General features: G+C 40.3%; 1 protein-coding gene across 3 annotated transcripts in view; it reads right to left on the bottom strand.

Annotated features, from left to right (window-relative positions):
- The window catches only part of Rnf130 (ring finger protein 130), a 109,726-nt gene that overhangs the window by 70,387 nt on the left and 13,514 nt on the right, over positions 1-25,825 (bottom strand). For all 3 annotated transcript variants that reach the window (XM_028855006.2, XM_028855008.2, XM_028855007.2), the window contains exon 2: positions 7,552-7,746. In XM_028855006.2, coding sequence (XP_028710839.1) covers positions 7,552-7,746 — 195 coding nt within the window. The remainder of the gene's footprint in view (positions 1-7,551; positions 7,747-25,825) is intronic.

Genomic DNA, 25,825 nt, shown 5'->3' with positions numbered 1-25,825 from the left:
TCCTTCAGCCACCAGATGAAGGGCATTCACAAGGAGAACATACCAGCTCTGAAGGCATGGCCAAAGCAAGAAAATACAGTATTTCACTTAAAATGTAGAATTTTAAGGTCTATTTTAAGCAATATGAGAAGAAAGCTTAATATCAAAACCAAACAGCTCAAGAGAATCAAAGCAACATGTTTACTGTTTATAGCATACTACTGACCACTACAGAGAACAGGAAGGAAAGACACAAAATCTCAACTTGAAGAGACTTAGGATCTTTTCCATATTGCCAGTCAAGTAAGAAAAGGGCAGCATAACAGGAAAAGGACAGCACTGTCAGTACAAAGAAGGTCTCTGAAGATGACAGGGTCTTCGACTATAAACTCACCAAGGGCAGGCCCCTGTTTCTTAGTTCTTCACTGTCAGTTCATGTTAGTTCATCTTCAGATGCATAGCAACGAGAAGCACCGATCCAACATCCCTTTACTGAAGTGAAGGGCTGACAGAAATGCTGCAAGTGTAAAAGTGGGCACAACATGGACCTCTGCATCCACCCCTTAAGAATTGGAGTTCCAGGTCTAGGGGAAGGAGGGGCCCTGGAATTAGCATCTGTATGATAGGTGCACCAGAAGTAATTCTGCCACAAGGTCCTTGAACAAGAACTGCTGCCATAGGATGAGAGTGGTATGTAGGGAGGGTTAGAGCCTGCTGCCCTGTGAGTGAGATGGGGAAGAAAGAGCTGCTAGTAGGTAGTAGGCATATAAATGAGAGCTGGGGAATAGGAGGTAGAAGAGGACCACAGTTTTCAAGACTCTTCGTCAAGGAATAACTCCTTGAAAGGATGGGAGCCAGAGGGCTTCAGATGATTCATACAAAAGTTCCTTCTACTTAATAGTATTTCTCAGAGGTTAATAGGCTAATAGGTTAATAGATCACAAGGCTGAAACACTTACCTTTCTATAACCAAATTTCAAGTGATATCAGTCAGGTCTTCTCCCTGGGCTCTCCTATTTCTGTACTCTTCCTCATAGCATTTCATTCACCTTGGAGAACTGTGTTTTGTAGGACCTGTTTTGCCACACAAGTCTTACCCAATGCTGCATTCAGGGTTTTTCAAGTACTCAATTATTAGATGTTAGGGAGTACTCAATTACTAGCCGTTAGGGAAGAGGGCAGACACCCAATGCGGGGGTGCTCAGCTACTTTGCTGCTACAGATGGGAGGCTTCACACCCTTGGAAAACCTAGCACCATGCTGGGACAATGCAGTATTCAATAAATGCTATCAACCTCACTGACTCAGAGAACACCACCTCCCCACTTCTTTCAAAATCCTCACAAACTGTTACTAAATAATAGTTCTTGCCTTTGGCATGTTTTGCCTGTAAATTTCGTCTGCTATTACCTTGACCATCCCTCTATACTCAGTCACACTGATTAGTTCACACCCTACTCCCATCCACTCCCATCCTTAGCCCAGACTTAAAATCATTCTTGCTTTGCTCTTTTCCATACATGAAGCACCTCCTGGCCATTTTTCCCTCAAACATCTGGGAACCCCCTCAGATCCTTTCAACTTAAAGCCTTCTTGTAGTCATAATTCAGTGTTTATTTTCTATGCATGACCAAAGTCCATGAAAAGAGGTGCCACGTGTGCCAAGTTTATGCTTACAGGTCTAACAAGACCACACACAAAAAAAGAGAACCAGTATTATAAAGAATTCAAATCCCTCTACTTGCTTTCAGCTAGCTCAGCCTCATTTTCTGCTATTTACCCTCAGACTTCCTCCACAACTGTCACTGTCTGGACTGATGTGGTTCCTCTAACGAGAGTATCTTTCTCTCTGTCAAATCTTAAATCATCTTAAATATTTAGGGCCTAGAAGAATGACGCTTTCTCAACAATCAAGTCTTCTGAAAAATCCCTTCCATTTAACAGTCAGGAGCCTTTATGCCCAGAAGCTCCCTCACTTCATGCATGTCTGTCTCTCTAGTGGTGGACATGTTCCTTAGGAACACATTCTGGATCCTACAGTGTGTTTCACAGAATGTTTGCCATACAGCAAATATAACTTCATATAATGAACTTTTGTGGTAAACACAGTTAAAAACAATTAGCTTGTATAGAAAAACATGTCACAAGAAGGAAGAAAAATATGCTTGGAAACAAAACAAATAAAACCAGCCTTAAACTTAAAGGAATAAATACATGGATTTCATAATTTTTTAAGAGGTACTTGTCATTATAGGCACACAGATTATATAACTTAAAAATTATATATCAGTAAATTTCACACTCACTCTAAGGGGAAGATAATTAGACAGATACCTTTCAGGTGTTTTACAAATAAAGATATATTTTAAAGACTTACTTTTCCAAACTCACAAGCCTTGTAATCACAACTTGATATAAGATTCAAACTACACTATTATAATTATACATGTCAGATTCTTTTTCACCATTTTAAAGATGCCACACCATCTACCAGAAACCTAATTTTGTTTCTACAACTAGAGTGGCAAATTTGAAGTGTGTGATAAACTTGTAAAAACTGTGTGTGCATATCAGTGTAGAGGAGTACAAGCATGCAGGATGTGGCGCAGATGTGGAGGTCAGGGCACAAGCTTGGACGCTGCGCCTCCCCCTTCACCTTGTTTGAGGCAGGGCCTCTCTTGTTCACTGCTGCCTACACCAGGCTACCTGGGCCATCAGCTTCTGGTGAGTCTATTTCTGCCTGCCATCTCCTGGTACAGGCATTACAAATGCTTGTGTTACTGTGCCCAGCTTTTACGGGTGTTCTGGGAATCTGGACTCCAGTTATCAGGCTTACTAGGGCAAGCAATCTTCCTTAGCCCTGTGACAAACTTAGACATGACCTGGAGACTAGAACAAAATAGAAGAGGCTGGGACAACTATAAATGGAGATCAGTAAGCCGGACAAAAATCACTGTCCCCCTGTGAGCACCATTCACAGGCCCCTGTCTGTCCCTTAAGGTTTGAAAACTCTTGTTCTAAAGTGTTCACTTACTATCAATACATTAGATGGGAGGGGGGTACTAAGGCAAACTCCAGGTACAGTGGGAACGCCAGGCTTGGAGAACTAAGTGGTCAGTTTCAGCCTTAGACTTAAAATTTATTTAAACTTAAATTTATGTGTCTGCAGCACGAGCATGAATCCAGATGAAGGCATCAGATCCCCTGGATGTGGGTGATTTTTAATTCTAATGTTGGCAATTTTGGGTTGCCACATTAACTCAGTAAAGATCAATAAAGTCTGGTTCTCTTGACAAAAAAAAAAAAAAAATCACTGTCATGTTTTTCTGATGGTGAGTGTGGTGGTTTGGGAAAAAATGGCCCTCCAAAGGGAGTGGCACTATTTGGAGGTGTGGCTTTGTTGGAAGAAGTGTGTCATTGTGGGGGTGGGCTCTGAGGCTTCCTATGCTCAGGACACCACCCAGTGTGACTGACTGTCAGTTGACTTCCTGCTGCCTTCTGGTCAAGATGCAGCCAGCACCATGTCAGCCTTCCTGCTGCCATGCTCCCTGTCATGATGATAATGGACTGAACTGATGAAACTTTAAGGGAGCTACCGCAATTAAATGTTTCTTTTATAAGAATTGCTGTGGTCATGGTGTCTTTTCACAGCAATAGAAAACCCTAACTAACACAGTGAGTCTGAACTCACTGAACAGGCTGAGACAAAGAATTTGTTCGGTTTGGAAAACAGGAAGCAATGAGCAACAGCCTAGGAGTTCAAAGAAAACAGTGCAAAAGCTCTCCTGTCAAGAACAACCTAAAGGCCTTGCACATGCAAATCTGAGCCTTCTTACAGATAATTCCCAACTAAAATACTATTGTCAAATCTTTTAAGTAAAACTGTATCATAAAAATCCTTTCAATGGATAAATTTATTCCTATTGCTTTTTTATTAAGACTATGTCCATGCTTTTTTATCTGAATAATTATGTAACTTCTATTTAAATGAAACACCCTAATAGTGTACTTCGGCTTATATCTGACCAAAAAGCAGATTTTGGATCTGTCACTAATCATTCAGTTTAACCCTCAAAGACACCTGACATGTCTTCACTATCAGGAGGCAAAGCACTTCTCTATTTTACACCTACTTTGAAATATAGGTTTTATCCTTATAGACTTTTAATTTCTACTCTGAATCCTTAAAATGGGAATAAAAGTAACAACAGACAATCCATGAACACTTGATGATGTATCAATGTAGAAATATTTGATGACCTATAACTCAGAACTGTTTCAGTTAAACAATCTTATTTCCAGGTGGATCTCTGTGAGTCCAAGGCCAGCCTCTACAGAGTAAGTTCCAGGACAGACAGGGTGGTTACACAGAGAAACCTTATCTTGGGAAAAACAACAACAAAAAACAAGCCCCTCCCCCCAAACTCCCAAGACAAAACTAAAAACAAACAACAAAAAAAGATTCTTATGATTTTTTTTTGCCTTGTTTCATGTTCCCTCAGTATTAGACTAAAACGACAAGTTCTCAGCAGAAATTTATTTTATGTTGTTTTTTATCTTTAGTCTGCATTAAAATATCTTTTAATGAAATATAATTTACATGTCATAGATTTATATTTCTTTGTTTTTAACATTAAAAGGGGATCCTGGCAGTGGGACCAGGATTTATTCTTGGTGCATGGGCGGGATTTTTGAAGCTCATTTCATATGATGGGATGCCTTGCTCAGCCTTGATGCAGGGAAAGGGGGTGGAGGGAAGGGAGGGGCAACTGTGGTTGTTATATAAAATGAATAAAAAATGCATGTGTCTGTATATGGGCATGTTCACATGAGTACAGGTCCACACAGAGGCTAGGGAACATCATGCCCCCTGGATCTGGAGTTACAAGTGGTGAGTGAAGTGAGCCACTAAGCCATCTCTCCAGCCCAGACTGACCTTTTGTAAGTGCACACAACCCAGTAAGTTTATAGTGATGTACAAACATCACCACGATCCAAGTTCAGAAGATTTCTATCATTCCCAGAAAGTTCCCCACTCAATTAATAGTTATCTTTCACACCCATCAATCCTGCTTTCTGTCTCTCTATATCTGATTTTCCTAGATATTTTATATAAACTGGAACCAGGCAACAGTTGACTTTCGTGTCTGGCTTCTTTTATTTAACATACTACTTCTGAGGATTATCCATATATAAACTCTGTAGGGTTTCTGAGACAAGGTCTCACTTTGTAGCCCAGGCTGGCCTAAAACTCAATATGTAGCCATGTCTGGCCCCAGCCCACAGCAATCTTCCTGTAGCCCAGTTAATTCCATTTAGTTGATAAATTGCATTCCACTTTATGGACATATATTGTTTTGTTTATTGACTCACTAACTGATGGGTATTCATGTTGTTTCTAGTTTGGTTATTTGAAATACTCTACTAGGACATTTAAATGTATGTCTTTGTGGACAACTCCCTCTTGTTTGCTTTCTTTTTTTTTTTTGTTTCTCTTGTGTTGGCCTCTAGGGGTAAGACTGTGACTCATATGTAAATCTATGCTTAAGTTTAGAGAAACTGCTGAACTGTTTCCAAGCTGGCTCCATAGTCCCAACAGCAGTTACATTTACTCCAATGGGTGTGAAACAGTATCTCATTGTTTAGATTGCATTTTTTCCTAGTGATTACTGAAATGTCTACTCACCAAATCCTTTATCTATTGTTAACATTAGATTTATCTTACTACTGATTTATAAGGTTTCTCTGATGGGACTGACATACAGTATTTCTAGACACAATGCACTGCCATTTGCTACTGCCTTATGTACACCTCTATTCTGTGTGCCTTACAGAAGTTGCAGTTCCTCTGGAATTCACCCTGTACTTTGCTTCTGAACCTCTTTATTTTTGTTGTTACTATAATCGATGATAAAGAATTGTGTGGTCAAACAAGTCCAGCAAATGGTTTTATCAAAGAGTTAGTCCCTCTAAGACATACATCTGAGACCTCAATGTATCAATGAGCATGAAGAGCCTCTCCAAGTACACTGATCCAAGCATTTCCCAAAACTTGTCCTTTATGTTTTCTTCTTCACTGGGTCCTCTCTATCGCGTATCAGAATAAACAGAATAAAGGGATGTTGTGAGGAATGCAGATGAGAAATCTGCATTACCTGACAAACTTCCCGCTCTTCACTTGTGTGTGTGTGTGTGTGTGTGTGTGTGTGTGTGTGTGTGTGTGTTACAAGCATGTGACTATGCAGGTACATGGGTGCAGGGTGTCAGGAATCTTCCTCTATCGCCCCCTTACATCTTGGAGTCAGAGTCTCTCACTGAACCAGATGTCTGCTATTTCAGCTAGGCTGGCTGGTCATCCAGCTCTTGGGATCCACCTGTCCAGGACCCACCATATGGGAGGCAAGAATCTAATCTAATCTCTCTAGTTGTTCTCTGACCCATACATATTCATTCATTCTCTCTCTCTCTCTCTCTCTCTCTCTCTCTCTCTCTCTCTCTCTCTCTCTCACACACACACACACACACACACACACACACACACACACACACACAAATGTAAAAACAAACAAAAAAAATCCGGGGTATTTTCTCTAAAAAGGCAATTTCTTAAGTAAGACATTATATTATAAATCTTCATGAATGTAAAGCTAAATTAAAACCCAGAAGCTTAGAGCCAGGCTCATGAAACTGAATGGACATTGGTAAACTTGGGTCTAACCCTCTTCTGCTGGCTCTTACTGGCTTTAGTCTTCTGATCTGTAAGACTTGGGAAGAACCTATATCATATGTAACTACAAGGACTGCCCCAGACATCTATTTGTTTTAAAGGTTTGTTTATATGTATGTATGTGCATATACTTTGTGTGTGTGTGTGTGTGTGTGTGTGTGTGTGTGTGTGTGTGTGTCCCCGTCCACATGCATATACAACAGAAGACAAAAGAGGGTGTCAGATCTCTTGGAGCTGGAGTTATGGCAGTTGTGAGCCACCTGACACAGATGCTTGTAACCAGACTTAGGTTCTCTGCAAGAGTAGCAGATCTTCTTAAGAACCCACAGCAAAGTAGTGGGCATACACATACATACACAGAGCAAATGCTCAGTAAATTATAACTATGGTTATGCAAACAGTTCCCCTAAGTACTTCACACAAGAAATGAAGAAATCATCTAGAAATGCTGTATGTACTCATTACTAAGGCAGCTTCAACACTTATTCTAAAGACACAGAAGAATCCCTCCTGGACAGGTAACCCTTGAGAGCCCACAGCAGTCTGGGAAAAGGACCCCATACCAAGCAGAGGATAACTGAAGTCATCACACAAAGAGTGTAAGAGCAACACTACTATGAATTCAATCCCAGCCAGCCATTAGGAAGTGTTACAGATTGTTTTGGTCATTATTAAAGAAAAAACAACCAAAGGGAAAAAAAGACACCCACAAGTGACAATACCAAAAGTTAATATAATCATAGAATTACACTAAAGATTATGATTTCACCAAAGGTAGAAGAATGCCCAAAGCAATAATTTTTTTTTAAAAAAAGACAAAATCTAAAGCCCCCTTTCCTGTTTACCTGGATGAGTCATGGTGACTGGCTCCTCTTTGGATTTATTATTGTAGATGACTACAGCAACTGCATTGTGGAAAGCAGCCCGAGATATTTTCTCTTTAAAGGTACAATTTCCTCTTTGCAGCAAGGCGATCCACTGTTTGATATTAGGAGGGACAAGGAACCGTGTTTGAGGATCACAGCCCAGATGATCTGCAACTAGATTAACAAAAAGAAAAGTGAATTAAAGATGAAGTCAGTAAGTCTTTATCAAAGTGTCCTGTTCTCCAAATACTATGCAGATCCAGAGCTCACTGCAGCAAGGCTCTATGTATTTCTACATAGGACAACACAATCAATCTAACCAACGTCTGTAAGAGAAAGAGAGGAGCTCCACTAAAATGCTTCTTGTACTACAAAGTAAAACACTGGAAACTTTTTTTTAACTTTACAGATGAAAAGGCCAGTAAAAACCAGGGTGAGTAGGTTGGTAAGAGAGGAGTAAAGGAAAACATACAAACCAAGGTGACAGTCCTCGCCATCTTCCAGTCCATTCATTTGCACTTACCAGCTTTTAAACACACTGCTGTTGTCACCACCACCAGGAGAAAACAGAAGAATTTTGCTTGGGGTAAGTGAGGAGGCCAAAGTAATCTTTAATTCAGCTATCAAGTGGTCATGCTGAAATGCAAGCATGGCAAATAAACTTCTTAACAGATGTCAAAAGAAATCACAAAACTTAAATTTGGGCCTATATATAATAGTGAAAATGATATGAAGAAAAAACATCATTCCTCTTTTACATTTATTGGAAAAGTAACTCTATATATCTGCATTAAGATATATAATACAGGATACAAGGAGACACCAGGCTACTCCTTAGTCCTACAAATTACATGGCCACAGATCCAGACTTTTAGAGAGACTTTGTTGGGAATATTTACAAAGGCATCTGAATTGGTCAAACTAAGTTCTTCAATCTTTGATCTCCACACATGACACTTTCTGTAAATCCACAAAGAAGTCCCTGCTTCCCCTGCCCATTTAGAATAAGTTAAAATGAGAGAAAAGGATGGTGTATAGGGAGAAGGAAGCCACCAAGGGCAGGGCTGCAGACCATCAGCTGGCAAGCAGGGACAGGGAGCAGGGGGGACAGAGGCCTTCTGCCTCCTGTAGTCCATCACTATCAGTCCTGTGTGTATGGTGGAGAGAAGGAGATCACAGCACACTGACCCCAAAGGGTAACCTCAAAGACAGACAAATCACAACTAAGTATTGAGTGCTAGTAATAAAGGATAATTATAATAATTTATACAGAAAGAACACTAGTAGGGAAATGCTTGTTTTCTGTAAGCACACTGCAAAGCAAAAGAAACCAGATGCTTATAATATTTGTCTATTAAAAGGTAGAGATGTCACTGATATGAAAAATCACATCTACCATTCCCACTTAGATTTTATTCATTAATTTCTCTTATGGAGGAGGGAGGAAGGGAGAGAGAAAGGTGATACAATAAAAACACTTTTTATGAAAGAACTTTAGATACAGTAGGAGGTGAATGCTTCTACAACATGTCATGAGAGGTACCTGCCACCTGCCTACAACTTCTGCTCCTTAATACACTAATCCTTCATTAGTGAGGCAAGGGGCGTCTGTGTGAGCATGTGGAAGGGAGGATAACACAGTCAGTGAAGACTGCTGGGGATGCAGTTCATTTGAGTAACACGTGGAAAGCCCTGACTTCTATCCCAGCATCAGAGAAAACTTAAATTGAAAAAGTCTGTCACACAATTTTCCTCAACTACCGAGAGACACAGTCATCACATTATGAAACTTTAAAATTCTGAAGCAGATTGTTTACCTCCAGCAGTATCTGTTACACAGATAATTATGCTGTTTTAAAATACAAGCACTGAGAAGATGTTTTATGATAACCTCTTAAGTCTTAGGAAATTGTCCAACACCATATCCAAATAAGGCAACCAGAAGTGGGTTTCAAGTATTTCATTTCTTAATTTTCAAAGTGGAGTGCTATATAAACCCTGGCAGAAAATGCAGATTACAGAATGCCCAAAGGGATGTGCACATTTGTCTTATATGAAACTTCCATTTTCTGTGGTGTCCTTTCATCCCGTGGCTTCACATACTTTTACAATTCAGTCAAGAGGAAACTATGGAATGATGGAATCAGCAATACAAGGGCTACAATGTCTAAACCAACTACTTACTAGCTGAGCAACTGTGATGGGTTTCTTAACCTCGCTGATTTTAAATTTCTGATTATTACCAAACTGGACTTATTGACTGGTGGTGACGGGGGACTGGACCCAGGACCTCACTTAGACTACACAAGCGTTCTACCACTGAGCTACGCCCGAAGCCTGATACTGTCATCTCAGAGTTACATATGTGAAAAAGCTAGTAATAATCTCTTTACCCTAGAGTGCCTAAAAATGAGTTCTCTTTCTATTCCTCAGTGTTGCTCCTGTCCTGTCCTAGCAATCCAGTGCAGTTCCCTGGAGATGTTCGAAGCCAGTGTCTTTGAAATTCCACTGTGGCTCTGCAACAGGCCATGCTCCATGTTTCAGAGCTCCTAAGTGCTGGCTCTATCTTTCTGACAGTTCAGTCTACTGAGAACACTCTTGTATTCTCAGACTGCCAAGGAACAGCAAAGGTGTATCAAGCAAAATCCATCAAACCTACTGAAGAGAACTTTGAAATTCTATAGGAATCCTTACCCACTAAGAACAGATTCTAGAACAACTGCTGGGTCCAAACGAATCCCAACAACAGACTGTATATGCAAAAGAATATTCCTACTCCATAAAACTCACCCAAATGCAAAAGGTTCCAAAAGCAAAACATCAGTAAGAATGAAATGTGGAACAAGAAGAATGAGACATGTGGGTTTCTGTTCCAGGAAGCAGTATTTATTATTCAGAAGAAGAAAATGAGGTTTTCACAACCACTTAATACTGCAGTGTATGTATTCTATCTCAATATTCCTTCTAATTATAAAAATAAATGAACAATAAAATAGTATTAATAGTTTTGAAACAGCTGCACATTGTGATTAAGTGGTACTACTGCAAATTTAATGCCATTTGTTTGTATTTGAACAATTTATTTTGTTAAAACATATTAAAGCATGGAAGATATATGCAATTATGGACTATTAAAATGTGTCATTAGCAATTCTGTTAAAATTCAGAACCACTTTACTTCATATTCTTAAGACAGTGCTGCCTCTGACTTCTTTGCAATCATTAGTTATAGAGCTGAGGAAACTAACAAATCATAATGAAAACCTGAAATTATAGATCATATAAAATATTACACTATGTAAGAACTTGAGGTCCGAGAACAGTGCAGCCGTGAAGTGCTTGCCTAGTTTATGTGAGGCCCTAGGGTAAGGCCCCAGCACCACCAAAAGATAGTAACAAAACTAAAATCCTTAAATTTTGTTTCCTATATAGACTTTCCTGCTGAATGTAAAAACAAGAACAAGGCTTTCATTTACTTCTTGATAGGTACCAAACAAGCATGGGATTCTCACCTCAATGAATTTTGTATGCAAGTGTGTACAGGTGCATGTCGAGGCCAGAGGACAACCTCAGATGTCACCCTGAGGAACTCTTTCTTCTTCTTCGGACAGGATCTCTGGTCTGGGCTCACCAGTTTGGCTAGACTAGCTGGTCAGTAAGTTCCAAGGATCTTCCTGACTCCACCTCCCCAGTTTTGGGATTACAAACATACTCCACTATGCCTGGCATTTTTTAAGTGGGTTCTGGGGACCCAACTCAGGTCCTATTGCTTGCAAGGCAAGCACTTTACCAACCAACTTCCAAGCCTAATTAGTATTTTTTAACTTATGTACACAGAAGCAAACCAAGTATCAAAGAAAAATAAAACAGGCCAAACACTGTTCTTCGAATTCACAGAACCTCTAAGCTCATTGAAGTGGTATGACTGACACAATCTCAACACAATATGAGAAAACCCCGGAAAGCAGAGTGTTTAGAATGCAGGAAAGGACAGAACATATGGTAAAGGGTCAGTGAAAGCCAAACAGAACCCTTGAAAAGTTGCCCAAGCAGAAAGGACGGAGCACGGAAATGAATAAAAGGAGCACGGAAATGAATAAAACACAGGACGGGGTGGGGATGCAGCTCAGCTGGATGCTTGCCTAGTGTACATGAGGCCTTCGGGTTGATCCCTAGAGGTGAAATAACAAACACAGCGAACCTTAAATCCACCAGACACACAAGAGTGCTCGCGCGCGCTCGTACACACACACACACACACACACACACACACACACACACACACACACACACACACACGGAAGTATCTTGAACTTGTATGAGACTCAGGTGATGATACACAGATGAATACACAGCAGAAGCTGTAACACAAATTGAAGATGACAGAGCTCTAGAAAGACCTTATTTGGAATGGGAGAAGGAAAATGTTGCAGTATGAAGAAAATGTAACTATTTAGGAATTTTACTTTATTTGTATTACTTATGTGCTGGAGATCCACCCTAGGCATACCAGGCCCAGTGTTTTACTACTGACTGACCTGTACTTCTAGCCCTTGAAATGTAAATATTTAAAAGGCTGTGGGCTAGTGAGATAGCTCAGCTGGTAAAGGCACTTGCTGCCAAAACTGATGACCTGAGTTCAATCCCTAGCATCTACACAGTAAAAGGAGAGAATTAACTTCCACAAGCTGTCCTGACTCCCACATGCATACCATGCCATACACTAGTTCAATATATAGATACAAACACATGATAAATAAATTATTAAAAATGTAAAAAATTAAGGTTATTTATATGAATTAATGGATAAAATCTATTCTCCCATTCTAATAGTCTAAAACTTGGCACATGATTAATTTAACAGGATTTCGCCTCTTAAAAATCAAATTCCTCACACATGGAACAGTCACCCTGTTCTGTGTTGGTGACTGTTTTCAAGAACCCCAAGAACCATCAGTTTGCTATAAACCTCTTGGGTGCGAGTAGTGTTGAAGCAAGAACCCAGCAAAGCACTCTTCTGCTGGTGTAGTTAAGACAGGGTATAATCTGCTCAGGCTCACAGGGCCTCTTGCTCTTAGAGCCTATGTGTCTTACTTATTTCCTCTTCCTGGAATGCCAATCGTACCACACTCTTGGCTAACCACTTTCTGAGCTTTGGAGTTCTGCTTAAATGTCTTCTTCAGCATGGTTTCCTTCCTTTAGAGACTGAGTTGGGCAGATTTTTCAAGTTGCCATGGTACCCTAGAACTGTATCCCTCTTGGCATTCACTGTACTATATCAGTAACTGGCTGTTTATTTCTGACACTTTCTTTTTAGAAGGTGTGATCCAGTATCTCCTCCAATATGTCTGGCACATAGGAAATACTTAACATATCTGATGTAGGGAGAAGCTAGGGATATAGTTTAGTGGTAGAGCATCTGCCTAGTAAAGTGTGAAGCCCCAGTTTCACTTCTTAGTCCACAAAAACAACAAAAAATTTTTGGATGTAAGAAGAGTGATCAAGTGAAATTAAGAAAAAGAAAGAAAGAAAAAAGAGAGATTAAAACATTTGTTTCATGTATCTTTTTTTGGCATATGTGTTGTATGATGTGCATGTGTGTTCACATGTGTATAGGTACACACACATGTGTGCATGTGAAGGCCTGAGGCTGATGTCCAGCATCTCCTTGGATTGCTCTCCACCTTATATATTGAGGCATGATCTCTTGCTGAGCCTGGAACTCACTGGGCTAGTCTAACTAGCCAACTTGCTCTAGGGATCCCACCTCTGCCATGCCCACCCCAGCTTTCCACTGGGTTCTGGGATCCTAACTGTGGTCCTCATGCTTGTGTGACAAGCAATCACCTGTGAAGACATCTCCCTAGTCTCTTGAGTCAATGATTTTTGTTTGATGACTCATGTTTTATCAGTTGATTTCTATAAACAAAATTAAGCTTGCCTGAGTTGAAGGTTTCCACTGGCAGATGTGTTCTGATTACTTTCCCTTTCCTATCTTGGAAGATTATAATCTCTTTAGTCTACAGATTTCCTAGTTCTTACTATCTATCTATCTATCTATCTATCTATCTATCTATCTATCTATCTATCTATCTATGTGTGTTTGCAAAGTTCTAGCCTTATGACGCAAAGAAAAAACAAAATTCTCTATTTTTGTTGCTTTTTTTTTTTTTTGAGCTGGGCATGGTGGTGCATGCCTTTTTTTTTTTTAATTTATTTATTTATTATGTATACAGTGTTCTGCATGCATGTGTCCTTGCAGGCCAGAAGAGGGCACCAGATCTCATTACGGGTGGTTGTGAGCCACTATGTGGTTGCTGGGAATTGAACTCAGGACCTCCGGAAGAGCAGTCAGTGCTCTTAACTACTGAGCCATCTCTCCAGCCCTTGTTCCTAACTTTAACATTTACTTTTACTGTCCAGCTACTGGACTTGTGTTGTGGCTTTCATTCTCTTATCCACTTCTACAGACGGGGTCTATTCTCATGTTTCTATTCTTCCACTGAGCCAGATCTATTACTTACTTTTACTGGGTTTTAAGTATTGTTGAAAATGTTTGATTTTTCCTTTTCTCTTTTCTGTTCATTTCAATTCTCTCAACTTTGTATATCAGATCATGCATTGCTTAATGACAGGGACACATTCTGAGAACTGTGTGGCTAGGAGATAATCCTTGCAGCATGGATGTTAAAGGGTATGGTAGGACAAGCTAAGGTAGTGATGACATCACTAAGTGATATAATTTTATGGGACCGCCTGGGTACACTCACCCATTATTGATGAAATGTGCCTGTGTGGTATGTAAGTTTGCCTCATTCCTCTAATCCCTTTTTTTCCCTGGTAGGGTTTGGTAGCATAATAGACAGAGTAACAGAAGCACACTCTCTATTCATTTTTCAGGAACTTTCTATCAATGATCATTCCTGATTTTGCCTTCCCTCTGTTTAAACCTGCTGGTTTCAAAGAAGTGAAAACAGGATCTTAAAACTGCCCTTTACTGCTGCCCTTTCAGGAGTAGTCCATTTTGCCCCACCAACATTTCACTTTCAGCCTTTCTGCCTTCTACCACTCCACTGGAACTGTGGATTTATACATTGGTCATCTCACTGGACACTCTTTGTCCTCCAAACTGACCTCTAAGCCAGTGGTTCTCAACCCTTGGGGCTGTTGAATGGCCTTTTCACAGGGGTTGTCTAAACCATTGAAAAACACAGATATTTACATTAAGATTCATAATAGTAGCAAAATTACAGTTATGAAGTAGCAATGAAAATAATTTTATGGTTGGGGCTCACCAGCACACGAGGAACTATATTAAAGGGTCACAGCATTAGGAAGGTTGAGAACTACTGATCTAAACAATGACAACCCAACTGTGATTTCCTCCAAACTGCAGATCTTCATAGCTTCCTGGATTATTGCTGTCTTTATCTCTTCTTTCTCCACCTGATCTCTAGGTGGTGTTTTATGAGACTCTGGCCCCTAAAACATAGGTCTAGAGCAGTGGTTCTCAACCTTTCTAATGCTGTGACCCTTTAATGCAGTTCCTCATGTGCTGGTGGGCCCAAACCATAAAGTTATTTTCTTTGTTTATTTCTTAACTGTTATTTTGCTGTTATGAATCATAATGTAAATATCTGTGTCTTCAATAGTCTGAGGCAACCCCTGTTAAAGGTTCAGTTGACCCACAACAAGGTCACGACTCACAGGCTGAGAACTGATGGTCTAGAGTTTTCCCATGGTATATGTCTTTTCTTACCAGAATAAAATACTTCCTAACACCATATATAAAGCTTTTAAAGTGTACTTTTCACTCTTTCACTTTGATGAGTGTGAGTATCACAACATACACAGTTAAATCAAGTCAATAGCATCAGGAGAGGACAATGGGAAATGTTTACACAGGGAACGGGATCCATTTCTCCTCATTCCAAGAACAATCTCTAGTCTTGATTTCGATGAGCTAACAGGAACTCTTGAATGTTTCCACCCAGTTCCAAGAAAGGAGGCCTGGAAGAAGTCTTTGCAGGTCCTTCTATGTCTAATCATTCTGTTTCTTACTTATCCATTTACAGGCTGCTCTCCATCACTTCCTAGGCAAGACCATAGGACCACATAGCCGTTCTGCTACTAGGAGGCCACTTTCAAAAGAATACTGCTGGACAGGAACTGAACAAGGGAGAAAGGTGTATTTATACTTCTAGTCACAACTAGGGAGAAAGTTCTTAGTTTCCCTCTGCAGCAGTGTTATAATTTTATAGAAAAGATAAAACAAAGGCTTGGGAATGTGCAGATGTAGTCTTCCTTGTGAGACAGGTCATCAGAATGGTGGGGATCCCTTACTGGGAGGCGAGCTCCTTTTGGAGCAGCTCAAGCTTCTCCGATTCTAATTTTTTGATGCTTTCTCTCTGCCTGGAATCTCCTCAGGAAACTAATTCCTCATAGTCTATCCCCTCACTAGTACACTAGAACAGTTTGAAGTTAACTCTTCAAGTTGTCTTCTAGTATCTGCTTATTTAAACGAAAAAAACACAACACCAGAAATCATATTGAACACAGACCCCTAGATATGTTAGGGAAGTGCTCTACTCTGAGCTAAATCACAAGTCCCTAGAAATCCTACTTAATCCAGTCATCTGCTTCTAGGCAGGCATGAGCTTGAATGTGACATCTATTTGCACATTAGCCCTAAGAATATGAAGGGATGGGAGCAGAGAGATAAGCACAGAGTAAGCCACACAGAAGTAAGAAACCTAAGTAACATATTTGAGGGAAGGGTTTTTTCAGTATCTCACCAAACCAGGGAAAAGAGGATTCAGACTGAAGGTAGGCGGAAGCCAAAGGCAGGTAAGCAGTCAGGAGGCAGGAGGCAGGTAAAAAACCGCTCTTCCCAGGGGGAAAGTAGACCTTTTTGTTCTTTACAAGCCTGCTACTGAACACACAGGGCTCACTCACATTAGGAAGGACTATCTGTTTTTACTAATTTATGAATTTAGATGCTAAAACCATCCAAAAACACTCCCACAGGAATGCTCATAACAATGAAAGGCCAGTATTTCAGCACCCCTGTACCCAGGAAGTGGACATATATATAGCACCTACATCAAGTCCTTCTCATATCTCACCTTTCCCTTCATCAGTAGTCTCCATCCCTCAGAAAGTCCTCTAAGGAGAATACTACAGTAAACTTGCATTTTTACATATGAAAACATTCTTCCATTGTTCTCATTCTTGAATGAGCATTAGTTTAAATGTTAAATAAAATTAATAAAAAAATTAAAGCTCCCTATAACTATCCCCCAGTTTTATTTTTAACAAAGACAAAATATTTGAATTGTGTATTCTCTTAAACATTATTCTACTCACTTTTTACTTTTAAATATAGTATTTTTCAAAGTATGTACTTCTATTTTCCTAGTTGGCAATTTTTACTCCTTTGGCCACGTTCTAAAGAACATATCACAAGTCATTCCTTTTATAGAGAATTTTTAAGGAGGCAATAAAATGTCTTCTGGATGATGGGACAGCACTGCAAGAAGAGTCCTGCACAGCTCGACTCGACTGTCAGCAAGCTGAGCTGTCAATAGCTATCCATTATCATTTGTCTTCTATACTTAGTTACCGTACATCTCAAATGGATTTTGATTATTTTTCACATCCTCAGAACTCAAATATATTTGTTGGATGTTCTCCATGACATAATAAAAAGCATCTTAAAAGCAATTTTAAATGATGGCTAATACAAATCACTTTACATGAAAAGTCATGTTCAAAAATAATTTCTATTACAATTGATACAACAAATATCTCATTCAAGAGAGATGCTATAAATCAAAGTAAGTGAAAATATGTAGCTCAGTTCTCAGACAAAAGTGGTACCAGAGTACAACAGGAGTGTTAAGTATTTAAACCGCCTTACTGCCTATTCACGAAAGGATTTCAGTAGTGAGTATGACTCCTTCAGGCCATTTCTTTACTTGGCTGTCCATCATGCTTTCCTCTCGCCTGAGACTATTCCTTCTCATTTTCCAAGGTTCTGTCCTCGGCTCACTTTTCTCAGCAAGATGTACACATCCATTCCCCTGGCTTCTTAGTGACAGTAATGTCTAAGTCTCTCTTGACATTTAGCATTTAACACTCAACTGTCTGCTACTCAGGTTTGTACTTCTACTCATGTGATCTTGTGGTGCTAAATTCCTAGCCCACAGCATCATCAACTTAAACACATGAGACTGGACTCCCTATTAAAAACCAGGAAGTGACTATAGAGAGACTCAGCTCAGTCAACAGTCTTCTGATTTTCCTGCCACAAGACCCACCAAAGTTAATGACTGACTCAAACTGGCTAATGCACACAAATATCTAGGACACTACCAAGAATCCAAAGCAAAGCTGGACAGTGACACATGCTAGTAATCATAGCACTAGGGAGGCTGAAAGATTTTTGTCAAGTCAGCCTTGGGCTACATGGTGAGGACCTGTCTCAACAATTACAATAGAATTCAGAGGAAGCTGAATGCAATGGTGTAAACCTATAGTCCCAGTCTCTCTGGATTCTGAGGCAGGAGGATCACTTGAACCCAAGGGGTCAAAGCTAGCTTGGGCAAGACCCTATCTCAAAAATTCAGAACAGTGTCTAAGAAATTAACTCTTGGGCAGAAATATAAAGGACATGGGTGCACTTTTGTTTTAAAATCACTTCTTTATTCTAGTACCTTTAGTTCCACTACATGACAGGACCAACAAAGACTAGCCCAGTCTGGTCCGATGATATACAGGAGACAGGCAAGGAAACGAGTAGCCGACACTAAGGGCAGAAGATACGTGTCAAGAGGCGTTTAAGATGAGGTGTTGACTCAGGAAGAGGACAGGGAAGGAGAACAACCATTAACTCAGTCCCTGGAGAAAAAACTGTGTGAACAGCTAGAAGAAATCACACAAGAACAGTGGTTTCAAGTGTTCCTGTGTGATTTCTGTCAAATTCCCACAGTGATTTATATCACAAAATGCAAAGAATTTTTCCATCCCCAGCACACTACCTTCCTCCTCGTGTCAGACAAGGAAAGCTACTTGGCTTCTCATCCCTGAACCCTTGGTTGAAAAGACTATTCTTTCCCACAGAACTGCCTTGGTAACCTTGTCAAAAGTCAACTGGCCCAAACCTAAGGTCTGATATCTGGATTTGAGTCCCATCCCACTGATCTATGCATCTGATCACATATTACTGCCTTGTAGGTAGTTTTAGTATCAGGAAATATGTCATCTAGGGTGTGTGTGTGTGTGCACACACATCAATCACTCTCCACAGTATTTTTTGAGATAGGGTCTTTCAAAGAATCTGGAACTCACTGACCCCACTAGGCTGGCTGGCCAATGAGCGCTAGCTATCTGCCTGTGTGTTGATATGCCCAGCTTCTGAGGGTCCTGGGGACCCAAACACAGGTTCTTATGCTTGTGCAGCAGACGCTAGTGACTGAGTCATCTCCTCAGTTTCTAACTTTTTGTTCTTTTTCAAGACTGTATTTTTTTTTTTTAATAATTTGAGTCTCTCATGCTTCATGTGGATTTTAGGGTCAATTTATCAGTCTCTCTAAAACAAACACAAAAAGTTAAGAAAAACAAAAAAAACCCAACAAGTAATTTTTATATGGTTGTATAGGTCAATTCAGAAAGTACTGCTATCTTTTTAAAAAATAATTGATTTATTTTTATTTTATATGCATTGGTGTTTTGTGTCTGTGTGAGGGTGTCAGATTCCCTGGAACTGGAGTTACAGACAGGTGTGAGCTGCCATGTGGGTGCTGGGAATTGAACTCAGGTCCTCTGGAAGAGCGGCCAGTGCTCTTAACCACTGAGTCATCTCTCCAGCTCTTCCAGAGGACCTGAGTTCAATTCCCAGCACCCACATGGCAGCTCACACCTGTCTGTAACTCCAGTTCCAGGGGATCCGACACTCTCACACAGACATGAATGCAGACAAAACACCACATAAAATAAAAAATAAAAAATATTGTCAGGCCCGGCGGTGGTGGCGCACGCCTTTAATCCCAGCACTCGGGAGGCAAAGCCAGGCGGATCTCTGTGAGTTTGAGGCCAGCCTGGGCTACCAAGTGAGTCCCAGGAAAGGCGCAAAGCTACACAGAGAAACCCTGTCTCGAAAAACCAAAAAAAAAAAAAAAAAAAAAAAAAAAAAATACTGTCTATACCAGGCATGGTGGTGCACACCTTTAATCCCTTGGGAGGCAGAGGCAGGTGGATCTCTGTGAGTTCCAGGCCAGCCTGGTCTACGCAATGAGTTCCAGCACAGTTAGGGCTACATAGAGAAACCCTGTCTTAAAAAAAATCATAAATAAATAAATTACAATTTCTGAATCTAAGAATGTTAAAAACATGTTTACTTAGGTCTCCTTTCTTACAAAAATGGTTTGTAGTTTTCACTACCAATACCATTTTTCAGGTGGTGTTTTAAAATTTTTATTGTCTAACTGACCTGAACATACAGAGGTTCAGTATACTTTTTGTTTTTGTTTCCGATATACTGTTCTTGAGTGTAGTGTGAATCTCACTAAATTTCTAAAAGTTACTATGCTGGTAACTGGCAATAAGAAATTGATACTGGCCTTTAATTTCATATCAACACAAGTTGATTTCCTGAATTTACATCTCAGATGGTTCTATATACATGTGAGGTTCCCTGAATAAAAATTATTACAGTGTTGCAAAATGACATGTGCTGGGGCTGGTAAGATAATTCGGTGGTTAACAGCAGTGGCTGCTCTTACAGAGGACCCTGGTTCGATTCCCAGAACCCGCTGGCAGCTTACAACCATTTCTAACTCCAGTCCCACCCTCTTCCGGCCTCTGTGCACTACACGAAAATGGTGCACAGACATGCATGCAGACAAGACATGCATACACATAAATAAAAATAAAGGATTAAAAATGTAAAAAAAATGGCATGCGCTACTTAGACCACACACACACACACACACACACACACACACACACACACACACTTTTTTTAACTAAAATGTCTGTTACTAAACTAATATGCCTTTAAAAAGCTCTGCAAAGAAACACAAGAAGAAACTGGTAGAGCTAGTACTTCAACTCCTGAATCTGCTGTCTTTAGCTACCATAAAGATTTAAAAAACAAAGCAAAACACAATTTGGAAAAGAAATCCAAAAAACTACACGGCAACATGAAACTATTAGAAATATAGATTTATTTCATCTGTTATTAATCATTAATCTAAGTATTAGGCCTTAAGATGTCAGCTATGTCAAAGAAAATTGAGTGCGTAATACTTCTAAGAACAAGTCAGGTGGTGGCGGCGGCGGCGGCGGCAGCGGCGGCGGCGGCGGCGGCGGCGGCGGCACACGCCTTTAATCCCAGCACTCAGGAGGCAGAGACAGGCGGATCTCTGTGAGTTTGAGGCCAACCTGGGCTACAGAGCGAGATCCAAGACAGGCACCAAAACTATATACAGAAACCCCGTCTCAGAAAACAAAAAACAAACAAACAAAAACTTCTAAGGACAATGCATACAACGTGGACACACACATATGCATACACTCAAACCAACTGGGCAGGAAGAAACAATGGACTTGGGACGCAAATAAGAACTATAGTCTTAAAAAAAAAAAACCCTATAGTCTAAGTGATGAGTAACAGTGCTAATGAATGTGGAAATCAACACAGTTTAGATCATCATGCCTGGCAATGAGATACGGGGTTGGGGATCTAAAGAGGAAGAGGGCTAAGTTTCTGGTAAACTAGTAAACACAACTGGATTGTGAAGGTGCTAATGATAAACGATGACACTGGATGGAGCTGGGACAGAGTTTTGAAGGAAAGAAGATGAATTGTCTCAGACAAACACTAGGAATGACAGGGCCATTCTTAGTATGGTTAGGCTCAGACACAAGGCCTCCTAGGGCAGGTACTTTAAACTATAGGACCCTGAAGGTTCTCACTGAAGGACCTCAGAGAACTTCTGTCCAACTCCTATCTCTTGTCCATCTTTCTCTTCTTAAGCAATTCAGAGAAACCAGAACTTCACACTTATTCTTCCGTCAGGTAGTCACAGAAACTCTTATCCCTCTCTGCCAAAGGAAGTGTAAAGCCTAACAAGGTCACTCTACCCCTTCTCCCTTGAGAACTCTCATTCATGCGAGGGTCCTGCCTAGGAGGAAGGAATGCTACAGCGAGACCACTAAGAATCTGAAGAGGCAGGCCCTGCTAATAAAATAATTATTCTTTTTTTCCTTAAATTTACTTTAATTTTTGTGTGCACACACAAGTGTGTGGGTGTGCTTGCCTGTGCACTCCTGTGGAGGTCAGAGGTTGACATAGGCCATCTTCCTCTACCACTCTTCACACATGTTTTTGAGGTAGGGTCTCTTACTGACCCTGGAACTCATGATTTTGGGTGGTAGTGACTCCCCAGGATCCAGACCCCTGCCCTTCCGGTGTTGATGTCCCTTAGTACTAGGGGTACAAACTCAGGTGCTCACATTCCTGCAGCAGTCAATCACCTTACCCACTCAGCCACCTAACAGTTAATCTTAATTGTCAACCTGACTGAACTGAGTGATGCTTAGGACATTTGTAGAGCAGCATTTTGGCTCTGTCTGTTAGGAATATTCCAGAGACTGGTGGGGGCAGGGAGCTGGAGCAAGGAGGAGACAGATACTTTCAGTTTCGTGAAACTTGGGTTTTACAAGATGAAAAGCTTTCTAAAAATTGGGTTCATATAGCATCAATGTATTTAACACTAATGAACTATATCTTCTCAAATTATAAAAATGCTAAATTTATAATTACACTTTTTGTTACAATTAAAATTTTATTAATTTTATATGATCAAAATAAATCAAAGACATCTATGAAAGTGTCATAATGAAACTAATTATTTTGTACACTGTGTGCTCATAAAGATGTCTGAAAAACAAAAAAGGCTGCAGTATCTCCTGTCAAGCTCACCCTATCATTATTTTTTACTTTTGTGATGCTGGGAACTGAAGTTTGAGCCACATGCTGGCTGGAGATGCTGCGGCTGATCAGTCCGTTCTCTCAGTTATGAACTCAGAATGATGCTGTCACTAAGGACTACCATACATGCTAAGGACACACACGCTACCTTTAAATATAATCTCAGCTCCACAATAAAAATATTTTTCACAAAAACATCTTCTAATACTCTTTCATCATTTTTGTAAAATCCCAAACCCCAACAGACTAAGGGTCACTGCCTCTCTCTTTAGCCCCTCTGTATGCCGTTCTCCCCTTACTCTCTAAATGCCTTTCAGGAGTATTTGGACCCTTTGGTCTTCATGCCAAAAAAAGGAAGTGATCTTCCTCTCTGTCCTCCTCTTTAGTTAAACTGCTTATGCACATGCTTCTGCCTCAGCTTAAATACCAGTTCTTTAGGGAAGTGATGGAGGCTGAGCTGTTAGTATCACAGTATTTCAGAAGGCTCACAGAGACTATTAATAATTACTTTTAAAATTTCGTTTCCTGTTTCTTTTCTCCACGATAGAGTACATATTATACTTGCCTTATGTTTGCTAGCAACTGCACACAGGCAGAGTATTAAATACTTAAATACTTGACAAATGAAAACTTAGAGCAACTGCCACCACCCAAATGTAGATTTCTAGTTTCATGAGTTAGTCTGGTGACAACACAGAAACAAGAAACTCCATCACTGGTAAGATCTTTGAGGAATCACCGAAAATAGACAATAAGAAACTACCGACCGTAAATAGCACTTCAACACTTACAAATAACAATGGAGAAACATGCAAACAAAGGACCAGTTAGGATACTGATAACCATTAGCAAAACTAAAAAAGATCATAAAGAAATAATCTGTAGACACTGTGAAAGAGAAAGCTGTAATCATAGGGTGTCAGTGCTGATACATTAATTAGGTCCAGGAGACAGAATAATGACTCCCTCCCCCAAAGATGACCATGTCTTATCCCTAGAACCTATGCCTTCTCACATATTCTATGTATATATAGTACATTTTCCTATAGGATGGGCCATGGCTTTTTGTCAAGATCTATAAGCCCCAAACCCTGGATTAAGATGCAGAAAATATGTTCATGACTGAACAGTGACACAAGTCTACTGGGAGGAGTAAAGGCTGGTGACAAACAGGGTGACATTCAGCGTTTTATAGGCTGAATGAAGCGAAGATACAACAATTATGTGGCTTAGGATGAGATGCTATGAAAAAGACCCCAGGTTTAATTAAGAGTAAGCTGAGGATGAGTCAGTAATTCAGATCTCCAGAATCATCTGTAGAACTTTAGACCGTTATCCAGAGACAGAAAGAGCTGCACTTCTACACTGACAAAACCAAACCCTGCAAGACTGTCCGACTTTGGATTTTTCTTTTTATTAGTTTCCCGTGGCTATTATAAAAAATTATCACAAACTTGTTGGGTTAAAATAACAGAAGTCAGGGTTGGAGAGATGGCTCAGAGGTTAAGAGCACTGGCTGTTCTTCCAGAGGTCCTGAGTTCAATTCCCAGCAACCACATGGTGGCTCATGGTCATCTGTAATGAGATCTGGTGCCCTCTTCTGGCCTGGAGAGATACATGCAGGCAGAACACAGTGTACATAACAAATAAATCTTAAAAAAAACCTTAGGTGGGTGTGTGCACTGGCACAACTTCAACAACAACAACAACAACAACAACAACAACAACAGTCTGTTGTATCAGAATTCTGGAAGCCACGAGTCTAAGATCAAGGTATTGGCAGGGCTGATTCCTCCTGCAGGCTGGAGAGAAATCCCGTCAGGTCTCTTTTCCAGTTTCTGTTCCTGCTGACAATCCTTGGTGCTCACTGGCTGTGGAAGGATTTCTGGGTAGTTCCTCCCTCTGGTCCGCTTTTACGTGCCTCTCTCTGTATCCTCCTGTTACTTACTAGTCACTAGAATTTTGGCTCATGTTAATTAGTAAAGTATCATCTTAATCCCTACCTAATGACATATGCAAGGATTCTATTGCCAAACAAGGTCCCACTGAGGTTCTAGGTGAACATGACATTCCCTTCAGCTTCTTTGATAAGGGCACTAATCCCATTCATAAGGATCCCACCTTCATTACCTAATCACCTCCAAAAGGTACCACTTCTAAATATTGTCACTCTGGGGGCCAGGTTCAGCACAATAATTCTGGGAGAACTGTTGCTGGAGGGCTTCTCTCCAGGTTCCCCAAGCCCCGTAGTCCCACAATCCACGTATAAAATAATCACTCAGACGCTTATATCACTTATAAACTGTATGGCCGTGGCAGGCTTCTTGCTAACTCTTCTTTTATCTTAAATTAACCCATTTCTATAAATCTATACCTGGCCACGTGGCTGGTGGCTTACCGGCATCTTTACATGCTGCTTGTCCTGGCGGTGGCTGCAGTGTCTCTCCCCCCTTCTTCCTGTTTCCCCAATTCTCCTCTCTCTTTGTCCTGCCTATACTTCCTGCCTGGTCACGGCCATCAGTGTTTTATTTATATAGAGTGATATCCACAGCAGAGAACACCAACATTCAGACCACAGCAACACACAAGACCCCCTGGGTGGAATATTAATAGACAGATGGATACACTTTGAGACCTAAGATGCCACATTCTAAGAACGGCCAAAAGAAACAGGAATATGAAGTCCAAAGGTTACAGGACTTGAATCAGATAAGAAAATTCTCAACTATCTACAAACATTTACACTGACTTTTCTTTCAGATGAAAAATCCTTTGTAACACTAAGTTTTCAAAGGATGAGGGTGATTGATCTCTGTCACAGCCTTTTAAAAGCATATGTTAGGTAAGATGCAGCCTTGATGGGAGGGTTAGGTTTGTGGATCATCAATGAGTTGAATTCAGAGTTTCTGACTGTCTCCCATACCTGTCTCTTTAATGTCAAGTATACAGAACTCTAAAGCTCCACCAAGAACATAAACACTCTGTGTGTGCGTGCACATGCAAGAGCGCATGTAGGGGAAGGGGTATGGGTGGATGAGACACCAGCCATAAGGTACACATGATAAAAAAAAAATTTAGAAGTCCTAAGAACCAAAGGGACATTGAATGGTTTTAACAAGTAAATTGCTAATGGTAAGATGAATGAATAGCATGAAGGAGAGTGAGGTTAGAGCTAAATCAGAGTTCAGACTCCCATTCTAGGGATGAGAAACTACTGAAGGAGCTAAACAAGGAGTGGCATGGCTGTATAAAATTTTA

This window comes from Peromyscus leucopus, chromosome 8b (assembly GCF_004664715.2).
Source record: "Peromyscus leucopus breed LL Stock chromosome 8b, UCI_PerLeu_2.1, whole genome shotgun sequence".
Classification (NCBI taxonomy): domain Eukaryota; kingdom Metazoa; phylum Chordata; class Mammalia; order Rodentia; family Cricetidae; genus Peromyscus; species Peromyscus leucopus.
Note: the sequence above shows the minus strand (reverse complement) of the source record. Positions and strands in the feature narration are given on the sequence as shown.